Source organism: Melanotaenia boesemani, chromosome 24 (assembly GCF_017639745.1).
Source record: "Melanotaenia boesemani isolate fMelBoe1 chromosome 24, fMelBoe1.pri, whole genome shotgun sequence".
NCBI classification, from domain to species: domain Eukaryota; kingdom Metazoa; phylum Chordata; class Actinopteri; order Atheriniformes; family Melanotaeniidae; genus Melanotaenia; species Melanotaenia boesemani.
Window position 1 is genome coordinate 12460871 of NC_055705.1, and position 15365 is coordinate 12476235.

General features: G+C 39.1%; 1 protein-coding gene across 2 annotated transcripts; it reads left to right on the forward strand.

Moving 5' to 3' along the window:
• The first annotated feature begins 1343 nt into the window (after positions 1-1343).
• Positions 1344-14943, forward strand: LOC121635213 (receptor activity-modifying protein 1-like). Of its 2 annotated transcripts, XR_006009362.1 has the most exons (4): positions 1344-1556; positions 4042-4180; positions 10037-10369; positions 12050-14943. XR_006009362.1 is itself a non-coding variant. In XM_041978301.1 (3 exons), exons 1-3 carry the CDS (start codon positions 1502-1504, stop codon positions 10290-10292), a joined length of 450 nt encoding a protein of 149 aa, XP_041834235.1. In that variant the 5' UTR covers positions 1344-1501; the 3' UTR covers positions 10293-11364. The 2 variants fall into 2 exon arrangements, 1 of the variants encoding a protein (XP_041834235.1); XM_041978301.1 differs by lacking the exon at positions 12050-14943 and having other exon boundaries at positions 10037-11364.
• Positions 14944-15365: the final 422 nt, after the last annotated feature.

Below are 15365 nucleotides of genomic sequence, written 5' to 3' on the forward strand. Positions count from 1 at the left end.
GTCCACAACTTGACAACAACTCAAAGAAAAAGTTCTTAGTGTTAAGTCTGGTTAAACGTTATAAACTTAATTTGTGTTTGTAGTGCCTCTTTGATTTGGACTTAAGCCTCTCCACATTTCCAGCACTAGATGGCTTATAAACTTTGATGATCTAAAAAGGAGTTGCGGTGAAGGCGCCAGCTGCCATGGCTTCTCATTTTAACAAGCCTGCATGTGCTATCCGGGATTATTTGTGGGCTGTGTATAAAACGAGGCTGGCAAACATATGAGGCCGAAAAGATATTGATTTGCAATCCGTGTAAGGTGAAAGCTCGGCCATAACTGGCTCTATAACCGAATGACTCCACAGCTTAGGCTTCAAGGCTGGACTGAAAGCTTGCTCCTTGTGGCCTCATTTAGTGTCTTCTGCTGCCCTCTAGGGGTATTTATGGGAAATTACTCAATTTTGAGGCTCATTTTCTGTCTTTTTTTTCTTGCATGCTTGTAAAACAACCAATTATCTTTCAATTTATACCAAAAAAATGTACATGTTGATGCTAATCATTACTTAATTTTAGTGTGCTTTACAACTCCAAATTCAGATGGTTTGTAAGCACAGCTCACTCTCTGTTTTGAAAACACTGATTTGAGATTTGGGACGACTGTCACATATACCAGCGATCAACAGTCACACTGGGTGGCAGCACAGTACAGAGCTGCGCTGAGAATACTAATGAATGTCTGCTCCTCTACAGAAGTCCTCAGATAAAACATTCAATTATAGACATTACTGAGCTGCATGAGATCTGCACTGATATGAGGCTGACATTAAAAAAAAAGGCAAATTCTGCTTTTTTGTGCAGTGGAATGGGTCCCTGTGCAGGTCCAGCTGAAAGGTTGGAACAATGGCTGGCAGTGAGGAGTAACCCATTACAAGTAATAAATAAGTAATGGGAGAAACGGGGCTCGCAGGCATTTAATTAAAAACTCATAATGAGCCATAATGACATGTTATCTTACAGTGACCATATAATAGAGCATATTAAAAAGAACAGAATTCAAATGATAGATAAAATGATAATTGTGGATTTAAAAGCCTGTTTCTGAGGGGAAATAGAAGATGAGGTATTAAAACAAAGCGAATCAATTGATGTTCTCCATTTGCGTGACATTAATATAAATTAGGGCTGTAGCTACTCTTAAGGCCTTTTTTTCCTGTGTGATTTCTTGGCTTCGGTATGACTTGCACTAATTTTGGAGCCTGACTTTGTTTTGTCCCCTGCGCGTGGCTCCACACAGGGGCTCGGATGACACGTTATGATTGGGGCTGCCGCTGTGGAGGCTTTTGCGCGCAATCAGTTGGCGGCTTCTTCCACACACCGCGCCGCAAACTGCGATTTAATTTGCTTGTCACGTCAAATCAGACTCTTTGGTTTTTAATACTGGGTTGAGAATGAGACGCGTGCTGCGGATTTCCAGGGAGTGAGAAGACTTAAAGCGCGTTGTGGAGCTTGGATTCAGTATGGTTCTGGGGAGCGCCTCGCTCCTGAGAGCGGGGCTTGTGTTGTTGCTGGCAGGTGAGTGTGTGTTTGTGAGTCCTGAGGTGTATTTTCAGTAGTTCCAATATCACCAATCTCATCCTCCTCTCAAGAAACTGGATTTTTAAATGTTATATTGGATATTTTACTGGAGGAGGAATGATAAAATACAGCAAGGATGCACCGAGAACTTATTTTAACAGCCGTTAAAGCTGAACCTTGAAACTTTGGTTTGTGACGTTGATTGGAAATCCACCCACATCATCACCGCATCTGATTGGCTACTATATGGAAAATGGGTAAAGCAACAAAGACAAGTATAGAAGTAAAAGGAAAAGATATTCATTATAAATGATAAATTAATAAAAGTGTGCAAAATAATATAGATTAAGTTTTTTAATATAAAAAAGGGCCTATGTAAAAATTAAGTCTTCATTCTTCTAATCATTGAACATTATCTAAGAAAGCGGAATTTTTTTCACATTAAGCATTTTTATTGAATAGGAAAAAGCTTTTATTGAAAAACAAATGCCTGGGCACCATCAGTCCCTTCAGTTTACTTTTCCCTACTCCCCATTTTGCTCCTTTCTTTCTTTCTTAATCCATTGCTTTCTCTGCATATTCTGCTCTGCTCCCTTACTTATCCTTTTCTTAAAGGACTTGTGGCCCCTAAAACATTTTTTGATAAACATTGTATTTTGTGGGTTTAAAATGGGCTCAAAACTGATTTAGTTTTTCACTGTTGGAGAAGTAACCGCGAATCACGAATACAAGCGGCCGAAATGAGTTTTCTCCGCAGGGTGGCCGGGCTCTCCCTTAGAGATAGGGTGAGAAGCTCGGTGATCTGGGAGGGGCTCAGAGTAGAGCTACTGCTCCTCCACATCGAGAGGAGCCAGATGAGGTGGCTCGGGTATCTGGTTAGGATGCCTCCTGGATGCCTCCCTGGTGAGGTGTTCCGGGCACGTCCCACCGGAAAGAGGCCCCGGGGAAGACCTAGGACACGCTGGACGGACTACATCTCTCGGCTGGCCTGGGAACGCCTCGGGATCCCTCCGGATGAGCTGGTGAATGTGGCCGGGGAGAGGGAAGTCTGGGTTTCCCTGCTTAGGCAGCTGCCCCTGCAACCCGACTCCGGATAAGCTGAAGAAATGGATGGATTGATGGATGGATGGAGAAGGAACCATTAGGACTCTCCTACATGACAAAATAATGAATCCACCCAGCAGATTTTAGCATCTGCAACACAAGAACAGCTGCATTTGTGTTGATTAGTTGGTCTTTGTGTTTACTATGAGTAATGTTTAAGCCCTTCTGTTCTCTGCAAGATAAAATACTTTTTTGTGTTTGCAATACCAAACGACATATCTTGCATAATATTAATTAGAATCAGATAGTTTTGTCTTTGACACTGAAGGTCTCAAAGCTAGTATTTTAGGGTTGGAATCCCTGTATTTCTCATAGTGACTCAAACTAATGCTAACAGTAATCCTGCTAACAGTGATATTTGTTGGTTAGCCCCAACACACACTAACCTCTGTATTATCTTGGCCACCCCATAAAAAATTTCCTGGGTTCACCACTTCTTTTTAATTCCTCATAGTCATATATTTATATTGATGGATTCACAAGTGGCACTACTATCACTTTGTATACAAAAAGCTGAGTTTTAAATGGACTGCTTTTTGTTGTTGCATCATATGAGAAGCCAGGATGTTCTGTTCTGGCCTGTTCCATTAAAAGAAACAAATCTCAATTCAGTATTTTAATAAGGAGCTTTGAAGCATCTGCCTTGATTTGCCTTGGTTTTCATGGAAAATGGAATGCCATATTCCACTTTGTAGTCAGCAGTGAATGTCAGATTTTACATACAAATAAATTAAAATTGTTCTTCTGTCTCACTACTTTTTTTAAAGCTCACCATAAATCAGTTTTTGCTGCACCATCTCAGTTTGCCATGTTCATCTTCCATCTCTTTTTAACCCTCATGTCTAACACATTCAGTCTCCCTTTGAGTGTTTGGGAGCGCCAGCTGAGTCACAGTAAACATAATGGGCACACAGTTGGCCCTTATCAGGCCAGCACAGACTGAGATCCAGCATGTTTCTCCATCATAACAACAACCTGTTTGTTTCCACGTGGGTCTTTGTTAGCCTCCTTCTCCCGCTCTACACTGTTACATTCAGTTTTAGGTCCAGTGGGAAGACTGTGGTCTGCCTCCACATTTAGAAGCTGTTAACATACATCTCTGAAGTAAACAAATGGGATTTGACTGCAAATTAAAAATCTTTTCTTCATGAAACTAACAGCCTAATAAGGAAGAAATGGCCCAGTAGGAATAACTAGCCATTCACACATTCTTATTTGTTGCACAAACATATTTTTAATTATAAAAGAATAAAACGGAGCAGAAAACCATTTTGGTGCTTTGTTAAATCTTTGTTGTATAATAACAATAAGACCTTTTTTTTTAATATAAGACCTGCTCCGAAATAAGTTTTTCTGCATCTTCTTTTCCTGCTTGAAGCTCAAGTCTTCCCATCTGTGTCCGGCTGCAACAGAGGTAACTATGAAACGATCATCCATGAACTCTGCCTTGCTAAGTTCAAGTTCAACATGGAAGGACTGGATCGAGGTTTGTGGTGCAGCTGGCCGGACACAACAGAGTAAGTTTACCTACAATCCTTTTCCCTAGAAAGTTAGTAGAAGTTTGTGTACAGACATGTCAAATGTTCATTCATTCATTCATTCATTCATTCTCTGTACCGCTTGGTCCATTACGGGTTGCGGGTAAGCTGGAGCCTATCCCAGCATTAACAGGTGAGAGGCAGGTACACCCTGAACAGATCACCAGTCCATCGCAGGGCCAACACAGATAAGGACGAACAACCATTCACACACGCTCAATCCTAGGGAGAATTTAGCGTCATCAATTAGCCTAACATGCATGTCTTTGGACGGTGGGAGGAAGCCGGAGTACCCGGAGAGAACCCACCAATACACGGGGAGAACATGCAAACTCCACACAGAAAGGCCACCACCCTCAAGGTTCGAACCTTCCCCCAGCCGAGATTCGAACCAGCGACCTTCTTGCTGTGCTGATGTCAAATGTTCAAATACCGAAAGAGGAATTTTGTATCTTGTATACAATTTCTTTGAAGTTTAACTACTAGCAACTTTACTTTGTTGTTTAGGAATTTAGGAGATTGACTGTGACTATTTTTCACTTCATAATGCTTAAAAATGTTTTCTTTGGATGGCCGATCTAGACTAAACCAGTTCAGTACCCTTTTTAAATTCACAATCACAATATGTAGCACCTTAATATGGTCATTTTTAGGCTGCATATGGATGTCGCTAACCTCCTTTGGAACATTAATCATTTAAAGTCACGCTAGGCTGGTACTTCTGTTGTACATCCCTTCATACTATACAGTCAATGGAAAACTGGGTGTCTACCTGATACAACAATATTTACCCAGTTCAGACACCCATTTGGTGCAGTCTTCCTATGAGCAGCAATGTAAACAGACACATCAATTTGTAATATCCTGTCTAATATATAAAATAAATAATGCATCAACCTTTCTCCAGAGTGGATAATCTTGTTCTCAGCATGCTGCTTGTTGCAGTTTATTCAACTCTTCCTCCACAGTTATGCACTATATTTTTTAACTTATAAATATTTTGCTGAATCTGTTTGACTTTGCTTTGTGTGTGAGACGTTCTCTCAGTGCTCAGTGGCTTCGTTTCAAAAAGCTCAGCGGTCAGAGGGTAACTCAGACAGGAAGATGAAAGGAGCCCACAGGACAAGCTGCTGTCAAAACTGTGTGATTTCCCTTCTGGCTCATGGTCCTCTCATGGTCCCACACAGAATAATTGGTGGTGGTGCCCTTTGTGTGTGTGTGTGGATTTGCATTAGTGTCATAAAACTCCTAGGAACAACATAAGATGCCAGCGTTAGGTTCAAAGGCGAGCTGAGAAATCCAGAATTACAAGTAAAGAAAAAGGGGTTGGTTGAGGATATAGACCAGCCTAATAACACTGAAAAGAAAACGTTTGTTTAATAGAAGCATAAAGAAATATCTACCCATACATGTGTCCTGTCTCCCTTTAAATAAATATTTCTCTTTCCATAATTTAACACACTTTATCGCAGCCACAAAAAATCATTAACAAAATCCAGCCTATTTCATTCATTCATTTTATATAACAATAATTCTTAACTTTATTTATGCAGCAGCATCTTTTATAAAATTTTAGATATTTTAAAATGTCTCATTTAATTGATTTATTGGTCTGGATTTAACAAAAACCCCGAAACCCTGATGCGCTATAATCCCTGATCCCTAAAAATTTAGGAGCGCCATCCGACTACAAAACAAAAGGGTCTGGTCCAGGGATGAAATTGGGATTGTGCCAAAGTAGCACCAGTGCTCGATATCTCGAAAGGTGAAACCCTCTTATGCAAAGGGAACTGGTTTATATCTCCATAGAGAGTTTTGTTTTTCCACTTGTCAGCAGACGTATGTAGTGACAACCAAGATGTCACACAGATAAGATCCAAACATAACACAGTGATAAATTTAGAAAGGCCAATTACTGCATGCCATCCAGCACCAGCAATGTGTTCCAGCTTTATCCAAGTCCAAATCACATGATGTGCCTTGTAGAAAAAGGAAAATTAGATGCTTCTATTCATTTTTAAAAATTAGGCGTAAACTGTGAGCGATTGCACCATCCAACCAGTCTTTTTTTTTCTTTGCTTGTTTGTTTTTCTTGTAATAAAGAGACCACATGCAAAATCTGTACAAACACACACACACACACATATATATATATATATGTTATATCGTCCATGTGAGGAAAATTTCCTCACATGGACGAGAGACACTCAGATCGATGAGAAGACACAGCTGTTTACTGCGTTCACAGGAGTTCAAACACAACCAGAAGACAAGTTAACACAGGCCAGCTGACAATATTAGAAGTGATTTCTCAGCTCGGGACGCATCCTTATATAGCCCACCCCCCTGGGAACAATGGTCCCTCTTGACCTCTGGTGCTGGACCCCTGGAGTGACCATAGAAGAAGGCAGTAAAGTCCTTTGATGTGTTTACAACTGTATTCACTCCCGGGGGGCACTAAAGGTAACAGTCCTGGAAAAATAGTCGTGATCACAATCTTTAATGACTGTCTTCACAGATGGTCACAATATCATCAATCAGATTTTTCCATCAATATATATATAAATACTTTTTCATTGTAACTGTTGCACCTTCAGTCTGATTCTCATCTGGATGCTTGTTGTTTTGGTCGTGTACTCCTGTGTAGAAAATAGATAGTTTGTACTGTTTGTTATGGTGATCTTTGAGGCTCAGTCTTTCTTTAAATGTCTTTGCCAACCTGTCTTTATTTGCTCCTGTGTCAGCCACAAAAGACTTTCCATGACATGCGACTGGCAGATGTGTGTGTCAGTCAGTCTGCTATGAGTAATGATGTGTTACTGGTCTAAGTGCAAAGAGAATAATGCAAATTCATTCTGCGATAATAACTAAGTATCATTTAGGATTTATAAGTAAAATCATAGTCTTAGACAATTAGTTTTCAAAATGGGTTGTGTGTTTTTAAATCCGTCAGTATTTGAGCTACAGTATAAAGATATTCATGTTTTTGTTGTCTAAGCGATCGTCTCTAGTTGATACCTTTAAATCTTCATCTAAAGTGAATTTAGGTCTTCAACATGACATAAGGGTGAGTTTTAAAGTATCACTAATTTAACACATTCCTCCAGACTTTATCTAAATCAGCTAGAAAAGCCTTTGTCCTTAAAAAGCCTTGAACTGACAGAGGATAACACTTAATATAAGTAATGTAATTCATGCTTTCACCCAAATGGACAAACAGCAAAGATACTTATAATAGCAATAGCTGCAAAAACACAATGTTAAGTTTAAGGTGGGTGTTGGCAAAATTTGCTGTTATATTGTGATTTTTAGCTGCATTAAACATTCATTTCATTCTTAAACAGACACAGTGACCATATGCCGAGGGACACGTGTCCCTCAGAATCCCCAAACACTGACTTATGAAAGCTGCTGCCTCATTTATTTCTGCCAAAATCCACTTTTTGTTCCTCTAACAGTGCAGCTGATATTAGGGTTTCACAAAAAATAGAAGTAGTAGCAATTTAATGGACTTAAACTTGTAAGAGTTGCACCAATTTAAATAAAAAAGAACAATATTCTTATCAAAATGTAAAGGAGTAAAGGTAACTATTACTAATTGAGTACTGTTCCTCATGGATTGTACTTACTATTGCTTCACTGTTAAGAAGGAAAATTCTGGACCCAAACTTACTTTGAGACATATAGTTTCATTTGCAAGAGAGACCTGCTACTATAATTATAAATAAATAAAGGTTTGCAATAGCAGTTTTGCTAATTAGAAGATGGTATCACTACACACAGGAAGAAAAATGCAGGAAGTATAATTTATTTAGTATAATGTTGCCTCTGAAGGTAGTTTCTACTTCTTTGTTCTACTTTAAAGCATTTTTTTATGTATCTAACATTTGCAATGATTTTACATATTTTGGACTTTGAAGGGAGACCTGCTTGGAGATTCAGGCCTTTGGTTTATCTCTTAAATTCGCCACTTTAACTGGTATTAACTCATTTCCAATTAGCAGGACGAGCAGCTCTGCATGTCAGGTATTAATAGTGTTACTAGAATATATTTATATTAATCTTTGTAAGGCACTCAAACCACTTTACAATGGTGGCAAACTAGCATAGCCACAGCTGTCCTGGGGCAGAGTGACAGAAACATGGCAGCTAATCTGCACCAACGGCCTCTCCGACCACCACCAAACATACATTCAAACACATTTAAACATCAGCAATGCTGACACTGGAGGCAAGGAGGGTAAAGAGTCTTAATCAAGGATACAAGGACGGATTAACTGGGAGGAATGGTGACAATTAGAAGCACCAACCTTCCAGCTATTGGACAACCTTCTCTACTCTCTGCCGCCAAAAAGGAGACAACAGTTTTTGGCGCTCCCTAGAGAAACAAGTATTTAATAAGCTTAATAAAGGTGTGAAGTCACCTCACTGTGGGGTAGTGGGGTTCACTACTCATTGTTGTGGCAAAAATGATGAGAAAGGACTAAAAATGAATTAATAGCTGCTTCTCTCCACCTCACCTCTCCATTTTTAGGGGTTTCATGTTCCTTTTCTTAAAAGGAGTATGTTCTAGTCCTCATCTTGCCTCAAAAGCCCTGCTGAAAACGCAGGTGATCAATATGATTTGATCTTTATAAGAAGAGGGGCAAAATAAAAGAGTTGGGCCAAAGGGGGCAAACTGGGTTTGGCCTAAATGACTTTTACACCTCTTTCCGTCAACCAGTGCCTATATGGATAACCTAACAATGATTCATCTGTCAATGTAATGTTGTCGTTCTAACTGACAGCATGATCTCACACTGTAGTGACATTCTCAGTCACCTGAGGTAAAGCTACCTCTGTTTAACTCGCATGCCCCTCTAACACAGCTGTCAAATGCCGTGTTCGCTGCCCTAACTTGTTTCACTGATGTCTTATCCACAGATCTAAAAGCAGGTGTCCCCTTAATCGCTGTGACTATATAAATACTTGCAGTCTTTGTGGCTGAACCTCCTACCCCCTGCAGCCCAGTCATTTATATAAATGTCACACACCATAACTGGGTGTTTTCCACTCACTTAATAACATTTTCCTTTTTCATTATTAATGTGTTTTGTTAAAATAAAACCTGATCTAGAAGGCTCAGTTTTCTAAACTGGGTCCCATAATTCACAGAGGTTTTAGGAATGACTTTACTCCAGGGCATGGAAAAACTGGGCTGCAATCCTCCAGCGTTGCATTCTGGATGATCGATTCAGCTGTCTTTGTTAGCCACTAGAGTGGAAGTATTTTGAAGTAATGTTTGCTCAATCAAATTGAAAAAGGGAAGAAAATACAGATGGTGAGGTATAAATGTACTTTAAGGGGCTGTGCTTTGTGATCGCTCACTTGGCATCAAGAGATGTAGTTAAACGCCATCCGGGACAGAATCTCTCCACTGGTGGTGGAATGCTCTGCTGAGTGTGCTACCCTGTTGGTATGCATCTCCATTTCTCCTGCCCTCCACCAGCTAGCAGTTATATTTAGCTTAGTTAAGCCCACTGGTAATTCTAGAAACCCCTTTGCCTTTTTTTCCCCCTAACTAGAATACCCCTGCTGTGGTTCCACTCTTAGAGGACATTTCAAAGACATACTGAGGGAAAAGTGAGATTAGGAACATGAATATCAAAGTCCACAGTTAGAACGAGGACAAAAGGAATTAATTTAAGTTTTGACCTCATGTATTATTATAAGTGTCTCATCTAACTTTCAGGAGAAGGGTATGTTTGAGTTTTATTCTTCTCTTCTGTTTATCTTTGAAGTTCATCCAGATTTCCTCAACAAGTGTATTTGTCTGTGTGCTGTCGCCCCCTGCAGGATCTACGAAGGACTTACAAACTGCACCTACCAGGTAGCCTTGAGGATGGACTGCTTCTGGCCCAATCTGGTAGTCGACAGCTTCTTCATGCATATTCACCAGGTCTACTTCCACGACTGTGCCCTGACCGGCCGGCTCCTCCACGACCCCCCGATCAGCATCTTGGTGCCATTCATCGCCGTGCCGGTGCTGATAACCCTGCTCATCACCACCGTGGTGGTGTGGAGGAGTAAACGCACAGGAGGGGTGCTGTAGGGGGAGACAGGGTGCTGGATTTGACCTCTGGAGTCAAGCAGAGAGCCAAATAGTATGCCAAGAAGGATTTTGTGAAGGTGTGTATATATAACAATTTGGAAACAACTGCAAGCCATGAAAAAATGTTTAACTGCAGCAAAGACTGATTTCCAAACATTAAAATGAAGTAAATGCTCTGTTTAGTGGCAAAATGAGAAATTTAGTTGACAGCATCACCAATATGAAAATGTGAAAGAAAAAATAAAAACATACTTTGAGATTCAGGGGGTTTAGAGACCTTGCATCATAATTACCATCTGCTCTCATGGCCCAAAACAATTTGTGAGCTCATAAATAACATTAAAGAGGAGGTCACTCAGGGAAACTCAGCTGGCTTCGAAGAATGATTTTTATAAGAAAACGAGGAAAATTAAGGGGAACAGAAAGAGGAGAAAAATGAAGCTGTGAAGAAAATATTTAAGGTCCTTCTCCTATAAAGATATGTTTGCATGCTGCATATTTAGTCATTTCACTGTCAATGTTCTTTTTATAAAATATCTGGTGTTTTATGCTTTTTCTCTAAAGATTCTAAACACAGCATGGCATGGTCAATAATGATAAAGAAATGATTAAATCAAAAGATTTAGGTAAGATGGTAAGTTGTGTGAGAACAGTATCAGAAAAATACTTTAAATCTTGCGTCTTTCAGCCAGATAGACACATGAAATACACATCCAGCATGAAAGAAGGGTAGAAAACAAAAGAAAGACAGTTTGAAACTGGTCACAGATTACTCCAGACTTAATTGTTATTGCCTTTGCAGACAACCTAAATATGCCTTTAGATTCTGCTGCAAATGTAAATATAATATATAAGATATATATAATATATATAAATAAATAAACTTAAACAGAAATAAACTACAAGTGCCAAAGGTTTTTCTATTCTCTATATTAAGAGGAGAAATAAGAGTATTGACTCCACAGCCAAATATTATTAGAGTGCCTTTCTGGGTTTCTTAATTTCTGTATTTGTAAGCTTTTATCTGTTTGATTTTGTTGAATAAATCTGGATATTTTATTAAATCATAATAATTTAACAAAACTGGTTCATTGCATTTATTTCTAAAAATGTTCTAAAATGTTGTACTAACCTTTTACGATAAATAACACCTTATATAATAATAAATGCAAGAATTAATGTAGGGCAAAAGATATCCACCAGGGGGCAGAGGACAAATATTGCATTGTATACAACAGGGTTTTGAAAACGTTTTTACCATATGTTAAAAAGGTCTCCATAGGACTCAGGAAGGCATGTGTCAAATATAACACATTAAGCATTAAAGGGTTAATGCTGAGGCACCTGTAGTCCTGATTGACCCTGTATAACAGACTTTCATCCATTCATTCATCTTTGAGGTCATGAGCTACATATTGTCCAAGTCACCTCTTCTTAGTTCCTGAACGAGAACATTTTGCAGTTTAAACCACAGAATAATTAGTTTATTATTAAAAACCGATTTGAATCTCAAAGTCTTTCATATTAATTACTTTGGTATATAAATGCAGAACAGAAAGAGGTCTGCAGGTTGCTTTATTCTCAGGGAATTTGGCCTTTGGATGCAGCTTAAGAAAATACTTTTATTGTTCGAGTAATTACATGTAAAATAATGCATTTGATTATAAAAGAAAATATGTAAGACATGCATGTATAAGCCTTATATATCTATAACAATGAATGTTTAATTTCAACTAAACATGCAAATTTCCTGCCAGGTCACAGATGAAGAAGAACCACGGGGTGTCCACCAAGAAGTTAAGAACATCCTTTGTTGTTTTTCTTTTTGTTTTTTGTTTTTTTGTTTTTTTTTACAGAATCGAGGAGCATTTTACTTGTTAAATTTTTAAACATTTCTCATCAATTTACATGAAGTATTAAAGGGAATTCACAGGTTTTTTGTTTATCTGATGATCTGCTAAAGAAGTTCATTTAATGTAATTACACATTTCCCTTTATTGCACCGTTTTATGCAATAACCTTGCCAGTCAAATTTTACCTTCTGTTCAGACTGAAATCTACAAAAGCTCAACACAAAAAGAGTTCAGCCAAACTAAGCTTACTTTTACAGACAGTTTCTTGAAGATGTTTCACTGTCATCCAAGATGAGCTTCTTTAGTTCTGTTGGAGATAGTATGAGAGTTCATTTAAGTAACCTGATATTCTAGAGTATACAACATTATTGAATCTTAACTCATGTGATGTCCTTCTTAATTATTGTCACTTGTTGATGCAGTTCAGTGCTGTGAGGACTGCAATTAGCTCTACATTATGAAACCAATATAACACTCAACAGATGGATGGCTCAACACAGAAGAACCAACTTATCAGGCCAGAACTCGGCTCATTTCCTGCATTCCAATGATAAAAGACCCACCTTTGAGAATCATGACGTTAAAATCTTGAACAGAGAAGACAAATGGTTTGGGAAACCTTCACTGAAAAGAGGAGGTTGACTGCTCCCTTTTTACACGTAAATAGATACATTTTCAAACACTGGTGTCCTCATTCTCTCATGTATCCTTTCTGTTGGTATGGTTTTTGGGAAAAACATCGACCAGCGGATAATGATGATTTCACTTCCTAGTTCTGACACTTCCTATTTGGACAACAGTAAACATGGCAACAGTGCAGGAGATCATAATAATGTATATTCTCAGAAAGAGACACAAATAGCAGTGCGGTAAACAGCAACAATCTGTGCACCCATGAAATACACAGCTTCTTTTTTCTTCTTTGTTCCTTCTGCTGGTCGCACGTCAGCTATGCTGTGTTACACTGTCCCCATAGTTTCTGGTGGTACAGCTTCATTTGCTACGTTGGGCTATGCATCTGTAAAAATGTCTGAAAATGGAAGTTTTGCACATAAATTAAGTAGAAGATGAATGAAAGGCTCTGTATCTGTTTTTATGGAAGAGCAGTGATTCCCGAACTGGGGTGGGCTCACTGCTAGCAAAACATGGACAAATACGCAGGGCACTTTATTGTAAATGTCGGGTTGCATGTGGTCATGATGGTGGGATAGAGGGGTTTGACACTATTGTGGTCAATGAAAAGGGGGCCCTGCAGAAAAAGTTTGGTAAGCATTAGTGCAGAGCATGAATAAGCCTTAAGGGCTGGGATATACTCACTGTTAGCGACATGCCTGTGAACTTATCATGGTTGCTAAGCATTCCTGGTGTTCATTTGGCATGTAGACTGCTCACGTTGACACGAGGTAACATGGCGCGTGTCCGATTTGCTATATTGACTCAAACACTATGTACTCATGTGAACAAGAACATAAACAAGATAGGTCAGAGGTAAACACAATGGCGGATAGTTTTGAAGACCATCTCTTAGACCTTGCCTACAACTACCGCCATCTGTATGAGTTTTTTCTCCCCATTGCATACTTGTACCTTAACAGTTGGCAACACATTGGAACTGTTTTGGGGGTTGATACCCCAGATTTACAATATGACCAGCAGATTGACCTTTTGACTATTTGAGAGTCCAAGTGCTGTGTACTGCCCCTCCAGTATTATGCGTTTTGATCATGCTGTGCTTCCGTAGTTTGCACAAATGTAGCAGAACACTGACGTCTAAGGGTGTCCATTAAAAAGTGATAATGGACACTTATGAAAGAAGTTCCGTTCAAATAGACTTATTGTTGTAAATTATTGCGCCGACTAAACAGTAGTTGGTAACCGTGGCATCAGCTGCAGGGCTGCAGACACGCCAGATCATGTCTGTGACGCGCATTGCTGTGAAGGCAGCTTGCAGGTTTATTGGGCTCCGTCAGTCCAGGAGAGACGAGAATGGAGCAACATTCTGTCGTCCCGGAGCGTCCCAACCAGCAGTGGTCAGGGTTCACAAACGTTAAATCTCCGTCCTTCAAACACCACTATGGACATGCCAGTATCTTTACAAAATGTCACAATCAACGACAATGTTGCATTTAATTTTAAATAGGTGTCGCCTGTCTTTCTGTCTTGATTACCTTACTTACATACTTGATACAGAGTGAATGGTGGATAACATTTCTTGCAATAAAAAACAATTTAGGAAACTATCTGTTGGACTATCGGTGGACTTTCACTGTTTAAAACAAAATTTCGCATCATCCTCTGTACACACACAAGCTATAAGAGCTTCACCCGTAACATAACCACGGCCGACCAAGCTGCAGGGTCTGTGTCAGAGCCGGTTACTTTGGCAACGCATCACAAGGAACTAGTCCACTCAGCCGCTTCTTATGAAAAACTTGCGATTTTAACTGTAAAGAACAACATTAATGCATTAATAATTTTTTTTTCTTTCATAAGTGACCATGGTATAAGCGGGATAATGCCCATCGAGGTGTCCATTTATCATAAATTAATGGACTTCGCGTCGGACTGTTCATGCCTCTGCGTAGTCCATTAATTTATGATAATGTACACCTCGTCGGGCATTATCTCTTATGTATATCTGAGCCCTAAGACACCACCTCTTTCCCACCTATAATAGCATCCTATCATCCAGGTTAAAAACTTTTCTTTTCTCATGCGCCTATGCATGAAATCTGCACGGTAACTTTTTTTTAACTTATCTTGCTTTTAATCATTTTAATGTAATTTATTATTTTATTGTGATTATGTGTTGATTATGTGTTGATGCCTTTTACTATTCTAATATCTGTAATGTCTTTGTTTTATGTAAAGCACTTTGAATTGTCCTGTACATGAAATGTGCTATACAAATAAACTGCCTTGCCTTGCCCTTGCCTATCAGCAATCCAAGGAACATTCACAACAACTATTCACACTTAGCATTTCAAGCAACAATCTTAGATTATAAAACTTTGATAGTTTCACAGGCTTTTTAAGGGAAAACTCCACTATCTCTGTCACAATTGAATAAACTCTTCAAGATGAGTGTGAAATGTCTTCAAGAAACTAAACCCCATCCAGCAGACTAAGCCCACATCCCAAATAGCTGACACGTAGCCTAATCCAGGCCATTTTTGGACTTATGGCTAAGTTATAGCAATGGAAAATGTTGCCTTCAACA

Coding starts and splice junctions, on each gene's coding strand:
- LOC121635213 (XM_041978301.1), top strand. CDS start 1,502: ATGGTTCTGGGGAGCGCCTCGCTCCTGAGAGCGGGGCTTGTGTTGTTG. Junction 1,557..4,041: donor GCTTGTGTTGTTGCTGGCAG/GTGAGTGTGTGT, acceptor TCCTGCTTGAAG/CTCAAGTCTTCCCATCTGTG. Junction 4,181..10,036: donor AGCTGGCCGGACACAACAGA/GTAAGTTTACCT, acceptor CGCCCCCTGCAG/GATCTACGAAGGACTTACAA.